The 18,132-nt window shown below is 40.2% G+C and overlaps 1 protein-coding gene across 1 annotated transcript in view; it reads left to right on the forward strand.

Annotated features, from left to right (window-relative positions):
• The window catches only part of arhgef15a (Rho guanine nucleotide exchange factor (GEF) 15), a 36,988-nt gene extending 19,145 nt beyond the window's left edge, over nt 1-17,843 (forward strand). Inside the window, exons 6-15 of the mRNA XM_065284599.2 lie at nt 5,776-5,936; nt 12,900-13,052; nt 14,035-14,164; nt 14,268-14,342; nt 14,498-14,590; nt 15,192-15,346; nt 16,058-16,225; nt 16,657-16,736; nt 17,473-17,577; nt 17,682-17,843. Coding sequence (XP_065140671.1) covers nt 5,776-5,936; nt 12,900-13,052; nt 14,035-14,164; nt 14,268-14,342; nt 14,498-14,590; nt 15,192-15,346; nt 16,058-16,225; nt 16,657-16,736; nt 17,473-17,577; nt 17,682-17,827 — 1,266 coding nt within the window. The 3' untranslated portion in view covers nt 17,828-17,843. The remainder of the gene's footprint in view (nt 1-5,775; nt 5,937-12,899; nt 13,053-14,034; nt 14,165-14,267; nt 14,343-14,497; nt 14,591-15,191; nt 15,347-16,057; nt 16,226-16,656; nt 16,737-17,472; nt 17,578-17,681) is intronic.
• Nucleotides 17,844-18,132: the final 289 nt, after the last annotated feature.

Below are 18,132 nucleotides of genomic sequence, written 5' to 3' on the forward strand. Positions count from 1 at the left end.
GGCTCCGATTCAGTGTTTCATGCACAGCTTGTGCATGTACTACGGCTCCGTGATCAGTAGGAAGTCCTCATCAATCTAAAATCACTACAAGTTTGACTCGTTTATAACGTGCATTTAAAAAAGCAACACTCGTCAAACACAATCATTTAAAATATTCTTTATTATCATGAAAATACCTGAAACAATCTGAAGAACAGCGATATAAATATTCCTTTAGACATTTCCTGGAATAGTGTTTGGTATACTACTTCTTCTGTGGCACAAATGGTGTTTCTAAGCGAGAGCGCCCCCTGGCTTTTGGATGTGCCTGCATTTCACCGTAATTCATTCAAATTCATTCATTGAGAAAACGCGCATTTGCCCGATTAATTGTCACAACCCTAATAGACAGTAAAAGAAATGGACACAGCGATACCATTGGTTTCAACGGAGACAAGTGAAGTCAATTATAAACACGCACACGCACTTCCTGGGGGTCGAGCGTACTGTGCAGACTCAAACTGAGCTTAATGACGTAGATGCAGTGTTGTAATGTAACGAAGTAAAAATACTTCGTTACTGTACTTAAGTAGAAATTTCACGTATCTGTACTTTACTTCATTATTTAAATTTATGTCAACTTTCACTTTTACTCCACTACATTTTTTAGATAAAATGTATACTTTTACTCAGGGGCGTCATGCACCAATTTTTTTTAAGGGGGCACAGTGTGCAAAGCTCACAGAAATTTGCGCATACACATACATCAAACAAATTATATTATAGAGCTTTAAGTCTTTTCCATGGCACTTACATTTCTAACATTCTAAACGCCCCTGCCATAGTGCAAAAACCTCCAAAATAAAAGTGTTGACTAACTTTCATTTCAAATACTATTCAATCGGATTAATGACATATTGGCATCATATTTACATCTGAAACAGCATGTGTTCTATTTACGTTTTGTTTAACGACTTGTTTAATTCTGTCATTAATGCATTTTGCACAACAACTGCATTATCCTATGAAATTAATGTAATTTACATCCATAAAGTATATAAACAACGAAAATGCCATAAGCTATAGCCACGTGATTGATTTTAATGTTCAATAATGATTTTAAAAAATATGTTTAGATACAATTATTAGAGGAACGGATTTTTGCATTAAATTTTACCTTATATGTGAACATGTGTGATTCCGCGCCCCCGTGAACTCTGGCGAACTTTGGCGTTGTGCCAAGAAGATGAATCTAGAAATCTCTACTAATCAGTGGCGGCGTTTCACGAAAACCTAGGCTATGGTATGGCAAAAATTCTTCGTACAAGAAGGCCATTCTCAAATAACTAATCTATAAAACCACATGTGTGTACATACTCCACCAAACCTGTACAAAAGCATACTACGACTGCACGGATGTACACTGACAACAATACGGAAGCAATACAAATGAAACCACAACAATAGAACAATAGAAATCATGTTTATTTAAAATGCTTTTCAAATAATTCTTAACTAAGCACAACTCCAGCAACAGATAAACTAAAACAAGATAATATCAAAACAAAACATACTGTGACATCCCTTCACAAATCTTGTCACGACAACCGCCAAAACCACTTATAAACACACAATAAAGACTAAATGATGTGATAGAGCACACACAGTTATCCAACACTAAATAAAATTCTTAGTAAAACAGAGCTAAATGCAAAAACAAGTCTTACCTTTTGTCGTCGTGCAGTTTTTATTCCACAAGTGGCCATATTCAAAAATGCGCGCAAAAAAATAATACAATTCACTTCGGCTGCGTTACAATCCCCAGTGGAAGAGAACATATTTATTTATCCACAGAGCAAATCATTTTACTTCTGGAATAATGTATGCAATATGCAAAGCGCGAGTGTGGGGGAGAACCATTAGTCTGTTTAACTGTTAAAACAAAAAGGATTTTACTTGCGAAAATAAAGATTATAAAAGCAGCGGTGATCATGAGCCCTCCTGCAGCGCGAACCCCACTATAGATTGTGTTCGACTTCAAGCTGCGCTGTAAGAACGACAGACTGATGACGTCAAAGTACCGCGAGGGTGACTCGAGGAATCATCGGAAGAGTTTGATTTCAAACCGCTGTCGCAGCACGTTGATGTCATCCGCTTGTTGGTTCCAGTGTCATAGCATGAAGTCGAACACACGTGTAAATGATACTTATTAGTGATGTACCAATGTTTAGATATGTTCTACTGAAAATATTTTAAATTATCTTTAATGAGCATCATTATAGCCTGTTGATTTCTGGTGTTTTGTCTGAATGCTAGGGTATGGCAACTGCCATACGCAAACGCCGCCCCTGCTAATAAGGTCGAGCAGCAACAGCTAAGCTCATGAGCGCGCTCAAACGCTGACGTCTGCGGCTGCGCCGACTGCCGCCAGAATAAAGTAATGTACACGATCAAAACACTATCAAAACTCTGAAAAGTGACACGGATGCAGCAGAAAATTGATAATTTGGGCATTTTAAACAGATTAAAAGATTAATGGACGCTTTTTTATTTTTGAGGTTGCTTGCAAAATCCATTTGGCTCAAAAATCCGAGGGGGCACGTGCCCCCTCAGTTTCAATGGGCATGACGCCTCTGCTTTTACTCCGATACATTTTCACTAAGCATATTCGTTACTCGTTACTACAAAATAACTCAGAAGAAATGTGTGCGACCTCAATAAGGGAGGTTATGGCGAATCAGTGCTTCTAGATTGCATTACGCACGCTCCGCACACTCTATTTCACACACACTCTATTTTAGCGTAGTGTTGCCAAAGGAGGAGGAAGCACAACTGTAACTGCAATGAAAGCACCTACTGGAGGACCTCCCGTTATCATAATCGACCACCCCGACGATGAACAGGGTGAGAAAGCTAACGTTATACATCCGTGGCTGTATTTGTAAGAAATGTTTTTGTACATTGGAAAAGTGCCTCTTATGCCTACAGAAAATCACTTACATTTTGTCATTTAAAAACTCCCCGTCCAACCTGAAGAATCACATCAAGGTACGTTAAAATAATAGTTATTAAGTAAAGCCACAATGTCAATGTGATTCAACATTAGTTATCATAAGCCGTATTAGATAATTATCTGTCTAATGTGATGCCAAGGCGCACATGTTTAATAAACGTCAACGTTAACGTTACACCGCTGATTTTCCCATGGATTTATTTAATTCACAGAGAACTCTCAACTGAAACACACTTAACTGTTTATGGTAACATTACAGCATAACTGCTGGACGAATATTCCCTCCGGTAGGCTAATCTTAGATTGAGAAATATTTTTTAAAAACTGCTATCAGTGGCAGGTTAGAAAGAAAGTGTTAAGGACCGTATTCACGTCTTCAAAAGCATCCTACGTTTTGTCAAACTTGAGATTTCCTTTTATGTAAATTAACTCAAAACTCAGTGGTTATAGGATAATGTTGTGCTAATGTTATACATTGTGAATGTACGCTTGCATTGTTGATCAAAGTCACAGTGCTTTCATTGCCACACAACGAGTTGGCATTTTTTTCTTAGTAGAGCAGCTAACTTAAAGGGACACTCCACTTTTTTCAAAAATATGCTCATGTTTTGAAAGAAATAAGTTATTATTTATTTTTCATTTTTACCTGAAGTTCATACAAAAGTGAAATTTCTGCTCTTTTATTTGATGTCAGCTCTAAAAATATGCTGTTTGCTCTTTGAACTTAAGAGAATTGTGCCTGAAAAGTCCTGGAAAAAACAGATTTTTATTTGATGATTGAGATTAAGAAGATAATGGGAACCCTGAATATGCTTTACTATAAGAAAGCCACAATAAAGTTCACAATCAAAGTTCTAACCGCTTGCTTTAAAAAAAAAAACTTTTTATTTTTACTTCAAATACTTAAATACATTAAATATCAGAAAACTACTTTTGATACTTAAAGGAATAGTCTACTCATTTTCAATATTAAAATATGTTATTACCTTAACTAAGAACTGTTGAATCATCCTTCTATCATCTGTGTGTGTGCACGTAAGCGCTGGAGCGCGCTGCGACGCTACGATAGCATTTAGCTTAGCCCCGTTCATTCAATGCTGCCATTTAGAGATAAAGTTAGAAGTGACCAAACACATCAACGTTTTTCCTATTTAAGACGAGTAGTTATACGAGCAAGTTGGTGGTACAAAATAAAACGTAGCGCTTTTCTAAGCGGATTTAAAAGAGGAACTATATTTTATGGCGTAATAGCACTTTTGGGAGTACTTCGACTCGCCTGAAAAGTCCGCTCCCCTTCTCACTCTCATAATGGGAGAGGGAGGGTGTTACTGCGCCATGTCGAAGTACTCCCAAAAGTGCTATTATGCCATAAAATATAGTTACTCTTTTAAATCCGCTTAGAAAAGCGCTATGTTTTATTTTGTACCACCAAACTTGCTCGTATAACTACTCGTCTTAAATAGGAAAAACGTTGATGTGTTTGGTCACTTCTAACTTTATCTCTAAATGGTACCATTGAATGAATGGGGCTAAGCTAAATGCTATCGTAGCATCGCAGCGCGCTCCAGCGCTTACGTGCACACACACAGATGATAGAGGGATGATTCAACAGTTCTTAGTTAAGGTAATAACATATTTTAATATTGAAAATGAGTAGACTATTCCTTTAAGTACAGTATATATCAGATACTTTAAGACTTTTACTTGAGTAATATTTTAAAAGACAACTTTCACTTCTACCAAAGTCTTTTTCTAGTACAATACTTGTACTTTTACTCAAGTATTGCTTTCTAGTACTTTATACAACACTGCGTAGATGTCACGTAAGCAACCTGTCCGACAATTGTAAGTCTTCTAATTGCCGTGCCAAGAGAAATCTGAATCACCCACCGGATCTTGCATAGACGGTGAGCATGAACAGGAACAAATTTTTGTAAGTATTCTGATTAATAATCTCCCTTGACTTTATGCCTCCACGTTCACCCGATTACCTCATAATCATTTAAAGATTGCCTCCGAGCTTCTCCTCCTGTCCATACGGTAATTTCTCTACTGTGTGACAGAAAGTCGCAGGTTATGATGAAATCGTTAGCCTATTTTTACAAAAACTGCTTCTACTGGGCCATAACGTAAGATACATGGTAATGGAGCACATTATACATTTTCGTTTTTCTTTAGAAATAATTAATGGACAAATGGAGCCTTTAAACGCATCAGATGTGGAGTTATTCGCTGTCAAAGTGACGCCAAAATGAATGGGAGTCAATGGAATGCTAACAGCAGATGGGGGTCGGCTTATCAATGGCGGAACCCAGGAAAGCTTCAATAAAATAAGAAACCCTGCCCCCCAACAAGAACTAGTCTGACACTGATGACATCATCATTAAGTGACAATCTCTTAAAGTAGGGAGCACACAATGGTTCTATGCAAAGTGATATGGAACTGAAATGTGGTCAAGAAAACTGCCTGGAACTACTTTCGCCATGCGTTTCCCATAAAATAATTTCACGCCACAGATCTTTCAGCAGCCAATCAGATTCAAGCATTCAATGGACCGTAGTATATATATATATATATATATATATATATATATATATATATATATATATATATATATATATATATATATATATATATATATATATATATATATATATAAAGACTGCAATAACATGTTAGGAAAAGTTTAACTTGAGTTTATATTTTTTTAAATGGATCCAAATATACAGTGAGCACATTTGTAAAATGTCCAACTGATAATCTTTTTTTCCCCTGTTTTTAGAGCATGTTTGAAGTGTTGACCTCTGAAGCTTCTTATCTCCGCTCCCTGCGGGTTCTGAAGGATCATTTCTTGGGTTCACGGGAACTCAATGATACTCTAGTCGTTCATGATAAGAAGGCCCTCTTCTCCAATATCCTACATGTATACGAAGTCAGCGAGAGGTAAGAGTGAAAGAAACTACCACTCAGTGAAGCCTTTGTCAGTATAACTCTTTAGCCATATCCAACTCATATGATTATTTTTTGAAGTCTACAAATCACAAAACGGCCAAAAATACCTGACCAACATAACACTCCTATAGATGGTTTCAGCTGCAATAACATAAATGAATGGCTTTTGTGGACCGTTACATCAAGCTAATAATACTGTGTAAAATAAATGTACTACAGATCCTTAAATTCTTGTCCTCCTTTGCACAGCGGGGATCCATGCTTGCCATCTCCCCACATCTATTGGAAACCTAAACATTTTTATTTTTCAGAAGGTATTTGTTCCAGAGGCAGTTTAGTCACTAGCCAGACCTATAAACAAGCACAGACCGGAAGCATCTGATGAAATGTCTATAAGGCTTAAAATCTACACTAATTCAGAATTTTGGAAATCAATTTTTATCTGAAGTTTCTAGGGATTATTCAAGTTTTTTCTGCATTATCCAGGACATAACATGTACAGCACACAGAGAAAATGATCAAAAAATTTTCCCTATCTGTCACTGGGCCAGTACAGTTTCAAAAAGTACATCCTGCACCTATTTGACAAAAATGCTGAATTTTTTTTAAAGTGAAGGTATTGGAAACCTAAATGGTACATATTAGGAGTACTTCAGTGACAGATTGGGACTATTTTCCTGACAGTATATGTCATACACAGTATGCAGCATATAAATACAGTGCAGTCTACACCCTCATGTTAAAATGGCATGGTTTTTGTAATATAAAAAAAATGAAACCAAGAGGAATTATATTGGAATCCTGTTCCACCTTTATTCCAAAATTCCATATTAAATTCTATATTAAATAACAATAAAATTAATTTTAGGGGGTGAAAAATGGCAAGTAAAAAATGTACAATAACGCTTAGGTTACTCACGTAACCCCGGTTCCCTGAAATAACGGGAACGAAGCATTGCGTCAGTTAGCTGACGCTATGGGGGAAACTCCTGTTTACTCCGTGACTGAAGCCTATTGGTTAACGTCTGTACAAAGTACAGACCAATGATGTTTGAACCCGCGCGCGGGATGCACACGTCCTTATATAAGCGCGGTTCAATCGTCAGGAGCTCATTATTATTCGACTGAAGCGCGCAGCCGAATAACACTCCCTGCGTAGACGTTTGTAGCACGGCAAGAGACGCAATGCTTCGTTCCCGTTATTTCAGGGAACCGGGGTTACGTGAGTAACCTAAGCGTTCCCTTTCAATACGGTTCACTTCGCATTGCATCAGTTAGCTGACGCTATGGGGGAACGTAATCCCATCACGCCGTGCATACACAACGTACTGAAGTGCCTTACCGGAGAGACACTGCGTGTGGCCCTATACCCGGCATATTCACCGCTTTAAAGCAAATGTGTAAGCACCCTATATATTGTTGACGCGCACACGGTGGGGTTTTAAACGCACCGGGGGCACATAACATAGCACAAGACGGCGAGGTACCGAGCGCGCCGCGGCTGTGCGAGATAAGTAAATTCAGAGTCACGTTGGTGAGCTCGCTGAGCGCACCGTGGTGTACACATAAAACGCATGAGCGTGCATGATTGAGCCGAGAGAACCTGCGCTCGTAGGGCAGGGACGTCTAAGCTGTACAATCTGACAACGTAGATGGCGAAGACCAGCCGGCCGCGTAGCAGATATCAAATATAGATACCCCTGTAGACCAAGTTCATGAAGAAGCCAAACTCGCACAGAGTGGGCTCTATATAGAACATAGCTCATAGAGGGGCATGAGCCAGTGCGATGGTTTCAACGATCCATCTAAATAACCACTGTTAGCAACAGACATATGTGTAGTGAGTGATCTGCGAAGCTCACGAACGGCCGATCTGACTATAATATGCGGCAGAGCGGTTCGTAGCGTGGGATTATACAGATACCACAATAGTGTGAACCCAGGTGCGCCCTCGAGCGCATCGGGATGCATATTGGTAGTATTATAGTGCACAGATCGGTGAGCTTTCCAAGCGCGCCGTAAATGTGTATTGACTATAAATTGCACGGGCACAGGTGAACACTTGAATACATTGTGAATGCATATAGATGAATCAGAGTGTTATAATGCACAGGCCGGCAAGATTCTCGAGCGCGCCGTCATGTGTTCTGATAATAAATTGTGCACACATGGGTGAACTCTTCAGTGCACCGTGAATGCGTATAGATAAATCAGTGCAAAGAACGCGCCGTGAATGTGTACAGATATGATTGATGAACGTAACGGTGGGCACCCAACGCACCGTGAACGTACACAGATGAACAACAATGTATGTGTCACAAAGCATAACACAGCTGTGTATACAGGTGAGCTTTTCCAAGCGCATCTTATTGTATACCAAAATGTAATAGCGTGTACATGTGAGCTTCTCTAAGCGCACGGTGGACGCATATAATTAAAAACCATATCGTGCATACAGGTGAGCTAATGGGCGCACCTTTAATGCAACAAACCTCAGTAGTGCGCAAAGCAGGGATGTCGAAGCTGTAAACTGACAACGTGGACGGCGGGGACCAGCCGGCCGTGTCACAATTGTCAAATGAGAAACCTCTAGGACCATGCCCATGCTCTAAGACAAGTGAGCATAATTGTCACGGGAGGTGATAACGTCAACGATCCATAAATAACCTGTATTGACAGGTGCTCTAGTGAGTGATCTGTGACGCAGATGAACAGCTGATCGTCTGATGTACGTCAGACGTATCTGTCATACAGGACCTTGGACAGTTCCAGAGCGCTGTGCCTCGGGCACCGTCCGTATCTGAGAAATGACAGGCTTATGAATAAAGTGAATGGCCAGCCGTAAAAGCATGGTTCGCTGTTACCGCCGCCGTCCGCATCTGAGAGATGACAGGCTTGTGAATTAAATGAATGGTCGGTCGTAAAAGCGTGGTTCGCTGTTATCAAGGCCACATAGATATAGGTAGGGGAGAGAGCCGCCCTGCCTCTGTAGTGAGGAGAAAAGTGTTCCACCCACGATTCGCGGGGGGTTTAGACTTTCAATGTCACTAGACAGGATCAGACTTCGCATAAGGACGCCTCGTGAAAGGGGTCCTAGCAGCTTGTGTCAATGTGTCAGAAGGCACGTAATGTAGGTCGTGTCCCACGGATGCCATCTCCGCACGCCCATCGTAATGGGTTAATATTTTGAATCTTGGTAGTTTAAGCATGAGATGCGTATCACTCTGATTGAACATAGCTTATAAAGCGATGCAATGAGTTTATAAAGGAGATGACTCGTCAGCTTGTTCAGGGGGCGAGATCTCAGTCTGGTTCGGTAAATAATGAAACCACCGTAGTTTGCCCGACCGCATTATCACAATAACACGGTCGAGAGTGCTGCAGTGCTAAATCATCCCCTTAATGTACCGTATTCACAGTACAAGGTGATTGATATGAGACAAACGGCGTTCCACGCGCCGAAGGCTGATTGCCATCGTAAAGCGTGTTCAACCCACAGCAGATGCTGGGCTAGCTCGTAATGACAGCACTTCATGCAGCCGTGTGTAACTTAAGCAAGCTTCCCGGCCGTCAGCTCGGGGCGGGACCTTTGCTTAGTCAAACTGAAGAGGACTTGTGAACAGAATGCCACGATATTCAGCTTTCTGAGGCTCGTCAGAGGGGTACGTGTGCCCGTCTTAAACGAGATGCCGCGCGCGTCTGACTGTGCGCGCGCTTTGAGCTTTGAAACTTATTGTAGCGGGTAGCAAGCTCACTTGAGGTTGATATTACCCTTAATATCTCCGAGTATTGGAGCGGAGGTGTGAGCGTCTTCGGATCCGCTAATATAAATCAGCTATATGGATGAAAAACGTCATAAACCGCTTGGCTGTAAGCCTTTGAGTGGCCGTCCGGAGAGGGCGCGATTCAAACGCTTGGAGCCATGCAAAAGTCTGAGGCTGTCGTCTCTCTAGGAAGAGAGAATAACAGCCGTAAGACCGTGCTCGTTTGCGCTATCAGCATCGTAGCGGAGAAACTGAGGTGGGCTGCGAGCGAATTTGGCAGAAAGGTGTTAGAGACACCGTACAGTCGTGGGGTGTCAATACACAGTATATGGCCAAACCGGGGTTTTTTCGGCAAGCGTCGATAGAATTATGGACAGCGGGCCGTGTGTGCGTATTACTGATTGCTTGTCAGTAAGGCGATAAAGTGTTTAGAGACACCGTACAACCGTGGGTGTCAATACACAGTATAGTAAGCACGGAAATTTCTCTTTTTAGAGGAATTAAATACCGTTCGCCACTATAGTGAGGTCGCATAACCGACAGTATTACACAGTATGTTTGGATAAACAGCACACAGAAAACATTTCAGGGCAGTCCAGCCGAGGCGCGACTTAACCCTTTCTCCCAGACAGTTTCGTTCTCTGTTGCTGCAGCTGTGCTGCGGAGACCAGAGCTCAGCCGTTCAGGTGCACAAGCCTCAGTAGTGACGGTGACCGAACGGCTCACGGAGCAGAGCAGTATGTCTAGGTGGTTTAATATCAGACTGAACCCATCGCAGAGAGGAAGTCTGCCATGAGGCCCGCGGTTTTGCCGTTTATTAAAAGGGCAGAAAAACTGGGTATATAAGAATGTACCAATATTCAGCTCACTGATATAGGACGGGACTGAATAAAGGGAGGTATTCGGGCCTCAGTATATTATAAACAAATTCGTTCTGCCTCTGATTCCATCTAAACCAGAGAGAAATGACCGGGCAGACGAACAGTGAGTGAGCTATCCGAAGTGAGACAGGCTCAGGCCAGTAAAGCTCTATAATAAGTGTTTAAGCGCTCCAATAGAGGCGTGTCCGCCTTATCGAGCAGACGAATGAGATCGTGCCGCTCCAGGAGGGGAGGGGCATGAAGCTCTCTTATAATGAGTGTTCTTGGTGCTCCAATAGCGGCCAATCCGCCCTATCGAGCAGACGAATGAGATCGCGCCGCTCCGGGAGGGGAGGGGCATGAAGCTCTGTAATCGTTGAACACTAGACAGCTGCATTTAGAGGCAGCGAGCCGTAATACTGCGTGCTAACTAAGCCGTTAAGAGACCTCACCACTGTGGGGAAAGGAGCGAGGGACTCCGCGAGCGTGGAGCACGAGTGGCTGTGCTATGACAGAGAACAGGCAAGGCAAGGCAAGGCAATTTTATTTATATAGCACGTTTCGGCAGTGGTGCGATTCAAGGGGCAGACCGCCCGTGTTTGCTTGTCTTGTGCATCCAGTTCTACGGTTCCCCGCTTGTTCATCTCAACAAGAGAGGAACGGCAGAGGGGAGCAGCAACACAGACAGAACAGCAATGCGTCGTATGAATGGTATCACCCGATGCACTCGGGGGATTAATATATGTGCCAGAGATCTCGCCACTGAATGTGAGAGGAGCGAAGGGACTCTGCAAGCATGAACGGTTGCGGTGTGACAGAACACAGGGGGGGTTAGTCCGTGTGTGCTTGTCTATGCATCCATCTAGTCTCATGGCTCGCCGTGTGTTCATCCCGGCGAGAGAGGAACAGCAGGGGGAGCACGAAACATGGATAAGACAACCAAAGCATAAGCGCGGTCCCGGCGTGGGAGGTGCCAGACCGGTAACGCGCTCGGAGGAAATTCATAGCAGAGAGGCTCACCGAGCCGCTGTGCTGGACGCTATTACAACAGCGCCTGCTCTTTAAGCTTATAGCTTTATATTAAAAATATTGATCTTACCGGGCGGCCCCAGGGGAGACCTCGTCAGGCATGTGTCCGCTGCACAGGGCTCGTACCACGGCAAGCGAAGGCTATCTTCGGTTCTCGGCCGGAAAGCGGCAGGGGAAGACGCTAGACCTGGACTCTGCTATCTTCGGTTCTCAGCCGGAAAACGGCAGGGGAAGACGCTAGGCCTGGACTCCGCTGCAGGGCTTTTGTCAACGGCGAGGTAAGGCTTCTTCTTTTTCTTCGGAGCAGTGAGAGGTTCGCGCTGAAGGAGAAAATAATGAGCTCCTGACGATTGAACCGCGCTTATATAAGGACGTGTGCATCCCGCGCGCGGGTTCAAACGTCATTGGTCTGTACTTTGTACAGACGTTAACCAATAGGCTTCAGTCACGGAGTAAACAGGAGTTTCCCCCATAGCGTCAGCTAACTGACGCAATGCGAAGTGAACCGTATTGAAAGGGAACCAGGTTTGACACCCCTAAACTAATCTACTAAGTTGAAGCACCTCTAGATTTTATCACAGCATGCAATCTAAATGAGTAAGACTAAGTCAGTTTTGCAGATCTTGACTTGACACAGCCCTCTTTTATATCTGGACTCTGGCTGGCTCATTTCAAAACCCTGATCTTGTTTTGGAGATTTAAGCCCCAGTTATAGCTGAAGAAATGCAGCCACAAAGCATGATGCTGCCACCTCCATACTTTACTGTGGGCATGGTGTTCTTTTGGTGATGTGCTGTTTTTTTTCTGCACCAAACATATCTTTTGGTGTTATGGCCAAATATGAACTTTAGTCTAATCAGACTATTATACATTATTCCACATGGCTTTGGGAAATATACATATTTTTTTACAAACTTTAGATGGGCTTGGATTTCTTGGGTTAATAAAGGCTCATATCCCAAACATGTAGAATTCGGGGGATTATTGTCGCATGCAGGGGAAACCAGTACTTGCCAGATATTGTTGCAATTCTTTTAATGTTGCTGTAGGCCTCTTGGCAGCCTCCCTTGCCAGTTTTGTCCCTGTTTTCTCATTAATTTTAGGTGGATGTCCAGGTCTTAGTAATGTCACTGTTGTGCCATATTTTCTTGACTTGTTGATTGTTGTTTTTATAGCAGTGGTTTTCCAAAGTTTAGTTTTTTCATTTTTCCCCCTAAATGATTCCTATTGATATTCACTTTATTATACAAGTTGCAATTACAAAATAAAGGTGCTTATGCAAATTGTCTGTTTTTTCTTAGGTTTATATGGGATCTCCTAAAACGAGTGGATGAGAGTGTTGTGATATCAGATGTGTGTGACATCATTCATGACCACTCTGAGAAGTATTTCTCCGTCTACACCGACTATGTCCGAAACCAGCAGTACCAAGAAAAGACCTACAGCAGTCTGATGTGAGTCAAATGCCTTTACCCACACTTCAACAGCTGTCTTCAAAAAACAAACAAAACAAATTAGTTTTCTAAAAAAAAATGGAGTGATTAATCGCATACAAAATAAAAGTTATTTGTTGCATACACTCTAAAAAACAAACGGTGCTATATAGCACCAAAACAGTTGCTTTGGATCGTAACGATAGAAGAACCATTTTTAGTGCCATATAGCACCGGTGAAGAACCAGTGAAGCACCAGTGAAGCACCAGTGAAGCACCAGTGAAGCACCAGTGAAGCACCTGTGTAGAACCATATAGTGCTATGTAGAACCATATGTGGTGCTATATGGCCCCTATATGGTTCTACACTGGTGCTTCACTGGTGCTTCACTGGTGCTTCACTGGTGCTTCACCGGTGCTATACCGGTGCTATATGGCACTAAAATGGTTCTTCTATCGTTACGATCCAAAGCAATTGTTTTGGTGCTATATAGCACCGTTTGTTTTTTTAGAGTGTACCATATGAGTGTAATTATTATGTATATATAAATACATACACATTCATGTATGTATTTAAGAAACATTTACATATATATACATTTGTTTCTATTTTTATTATATCTTAATAAAAAAAATGATATATAAATACACATTTTCTGAAATGTATATGTGTGTGTGTGTGTTTAAATATACATAATAATTGCGCACACATATATTAAATTTACTTTTATTTGTATGCGATTAATCTTTGCTTAGCACAAAAAAAGTACAAATAGTGTGATCCCTTCAAAAAGTACTTTGTTAGTTCAGTACATAATACAGTATAATGCTGTCAGATTTTGTGTCATTTTCATACTTCTTGGTTCTGTTGGTCTAAAATACATCAAAGAATGACATAATATTATATTGCATGCTCAATAACATATTACAATAAAGTCCAAAGTAATACATGTAGCGTTGCAGTATGGGTCATATACAATATGTGTCTATTTGGTGATAACAGGGAAAATAACAAAGGTTTTTCAGTTGTCATGAAGAGGTTGGAGTCGTCTCCACTCTGCAAACGTCTGCCCTTCACCTCTTTCATGCTCCTACCATTCCAGCGAATTACACGCATCAAAATACTTATACAGGTGACACACACACACACATACAGTCTGTGTTTTTCACTTTTCTTGAAAAATATGAAATATATGTGAAGATAATAGTGTTTGGTTCAAATGCAATCTTTTATAGAGTATTCTTAAGAGGACCGCAAAGGGAACTAAAGAGGAGGAAACTGCTACCAAAGCTCTGGCTTCAGTGTCTGAGGTAAAATTCAGCAGTAATGTACAAAATGCCATTCTCTATTGTAAATAGTCATGGCTATATCGTCTTCAAAAGTAATTCATATTACTTATATTCTGTGAAATTGTTACATTCATTCTTTTACCAGGCCAACATTCATTACATTTTGCTTTTTGTAGCTCATCAAACAGGCAAACTCACAAGTGGGCCAAATGAAACAGATGGAGGAACTTTTTCACATCTCTAACATGCTGGAGTTTGATAAACTCAAGGTCTGTAATTGCGTAATTTTTCCAAACATTATATTCGTCAAACTAAACACTCACACTTAAAAGTAAAGTTTACAAAAATGTCATAAAAGTACATTTCACATTCTTTGATTCTTCTAAAAAATATTGAAAAGAACCTCATGTGCTTAACTTAGTGGTTCTCAAACTTTTCAGCTTGCGCTGAAGGGTGTAGGGTGCATCCCTTCTGTGCCCCAGAAAATTCATGTCAAAACAATTTCAAACTAGCCTTATTTTTCTGTTTTTTAATTATACAGAATTCATAATAAATAAATAATGTTAAATTAATTGAATTAAAGATGATAATGTTAAACTAATTACAATAAATTAATATGTTTCATAATATGTCAAAACTGGGTCTCGCCTGCTGCCATATCTCCCTTCGCCATCTCACACTGTATTATCAAAAATATACCATAAGCCACAGTATGTGATTTAGCAGAACTAACATAACATTATCAGAACAGGCAAATCTGTTAATTAAAAGGGGTTTCCACAAATGTTATGTTTGGATTCTGGCAGAAATATGTATTTGCAGAAAAGCATAACAAAATAACAATAATTAACATTTCTTTACTGTTCACAGGCCATCCCAATTGTCTCTAAAACACGTTGTCTAGAGAAACAAGGAGAACTACAAGAGCTGAGCAAAAGAGGGTCTCTCTTCAGTATCCGTAACAAATACACTCCTATATACATGTTTCTCTTCAATGATCTCCTCCTTATCACCACTAAGAAAAGGTTAGAAAATGCTGGTTCTGTGATTAAACTAATTGGCTTAACACTAGACAATTTTATAGGCTCCTGTCATCATGGCCTATTTTTAGGTCTTCTCAATTTATTTCCCCTTATGGTTAGCATGCATTACATTGCAATAAATGCAAGGCATAAATGGTCCAATTCACGTTTTTAAATTTTCTTTGGTGTGTAAGTGTGTATTAGTACATGTTAACAATATGCAAAAGTTACATACCCCAAAGTAAACAATGGCACGAGTTATCGTCTCCAACGTAAATCCGTTTTCTTGGACTACAACAAACACACAGATTGTGGGTAACAGTTTACTTTCCGGGATTGGTGATGTAATATCATAATTCCTCCTGCTTCAAACTCAGCCTTTAAGTTAACTCCTGTTACCATTGCATTGTGACCGTATCTTTCAAACATGGTAAGGAGCGTAACATTTCCAGCTGATGTCAGAGGTATTCAGACCAATCACAACGTACAGATTGGCTGACCAATCAGGGACACAGCGCTTTTCAAATCGATGAGTTTTTTTTACAAAATCCGTGCTACTGGAGCTACACAAATGTACAGTATGTGGAGAATAATGTGTGTTTTTTAACTATAAACCATGCGAACACATTGTATTATACCAATTACACAAAATAACAATGTTTTTAAGCAATGAAATAGGTGCCCTTTAATGCCCTTCTCTTTTTCTGTTATCAGTGGCAGTTCAGACCGGTTTGTGGTCATTGATCATGCTCATCGATCTTTGATCCAGGTGCATCCTACAGAAACCAGGCTTGGGCCACAACTGGATAACTCTTTTTGTCTCACTCTTCTTGAAAACCATCAGGGTAAAAACTGTGAACGACTGCTCAAGGCTAACACGGAGTAAGATACAGTCAACAGTGTCATTCATCTGTCTTATGTAGAATTGTATACTGTTATACAGAATTCTGTGCAGTAGACTGTCAATTTATTACAATATACTTCCTACTATCAAGCATTGCAATATTTATACATTGCATAAAATATTTTACTTTGAGTTAAGGTGAAAATAGTGAGGATATTTCTTTTGGTTGATTTATCACCTAAAAGGGCAAGTTAAGCACACTGTATTGTGAGAAACAGAATCCCACAAAATATGTCCTGCTGTAAACTGCACATTTTGCAAATACATCATTGAATGAAGTTGAATTGTAACCTAAACACAAATGGAAATAATCCATAATATCTAGCACAGGGTTTTCCAACCTAAAATATCGAACCTTCGAATAAATGTAATTATCTGTATTTCATATCTTTATCACCATTTTTATCAGGTCAGATATGCACAGGTGGATGGCTGCTTTTCCTTCTATTAATGCAGAACCTGCAGAGGAGAAAATTTATGAAGACTGGGGTGAGTTTAATTTTACCAGAAAACACTGTTAAACATTTTCAATTTTAAGATTTACTTCCAAATCCATTATTACTTGGCCTTATTTCGTGGTTTTTCCATCACATTTACCATAATAAATTGAAAGTGGACAAATCTTGAAAAACTGATTTTTTTCATGTTTAAGTGCTATAATTTAATCCCCATTGCTATAATAAATTATCTGTGGGGGATTTTAAACTAAAACTTAACATATGCCCTCTGTCTGGGGACACTAGAGTCTTTAAGATATAAAATAAATCTTGTGAAATATCCACTTTAACAGGACATCCAAGCTAGTCTGTTACATATATGGTGACCAGTGACAGGTTTTTAATTCTGACCATAATACTTATTCATTTAGATGACTGTTTTATCCAAAGCGACTTACAATTGCTATATATGTCAGAGGTCGCACGGGGTTAAGTGTCTTGCTCAGGGACACAATGGTGTGTCACAGTGGATTTGAACCCGGGTCTCTCACACCAAAGGTGTGCGTTTTATCCACTCCGCCATCACCCCCCCTCCAACCCATAATAATAATAATAATAATAATACATTTTATTAATTCATTGTTTGTTCATTTGAAAAACACTAGGATTTGAAATGGCATGAGGTTAACCAGAAGGCAGAATTATCCCTTTCAATAGCTAAGTCAATTTGCACAAATTTCTCCAATATTCTTAATATACTGCTTTATGCTTCTCTGTGTGTGAATCAGACTGTCCTCAGGTTCAGTGCATCAGTCAGTATGTGGCAAAACAAGTGGACGAGCTTAGCTTGGAGCCATCTGATGTCATCAACATACTGCGCAAAACAAATGAAGGTAGTAAAACAAAATTAACATTCATAGATTTGTTAAATATTTAAGTATATTAGCACTTTCCAGTTTGTTTACCTAATGCTTGTTTTTTCACACTGTTGCTTAAGGATGGTATGAAGGAATGCGTCTATCAGACAGACAGAAGGGCTGGTTTCCATCAGATAACGTTTCAGAAGTAACCACAGATCACCAGAGACGACGCAACATCAGAGAACAGTACCAAATAGCACAAGCCATCAACCAAAACACTTAAAAGTTGACCCTCACTAACTTATCTTAAGACCCCAAAATGGCTATGCAAATAAAGATTTGTGTGGGGGGGTTCCTTGCACATATTTACTATTGAAACAAACTGTAAGAGCGAGACATACTGAAAGGCTTATACATTTTTAATTACCAATTGCCACTAACTTATGCAACAGACCAACAAAAACACATGAATTCTTATTTGCTCTTCATTTTCCCCCAATATCACTTAACACCAACAATAGTATTTAGATTATCCCTTTGCTGGTGTAACAAACGGTTTAGAAAACCAATCTGAATAAGCTCTATAAA

The sequence above is a fragment of the Paramisgurnus dabryanus genome, chromosome 5, assembly GCF_030506205.2.
Source record: "Paramisgurnus dabryanus chromosome 5, PD_genome_1.1, whole genome shotgun sequence".
NCBI classification, from domain to species: Eukaryota; Metazoa; Chordata; class Actinopteri; order Cypriniformes; family Cobitidae; genus Paramisgurnus; species Paramisgurnus dabryanus.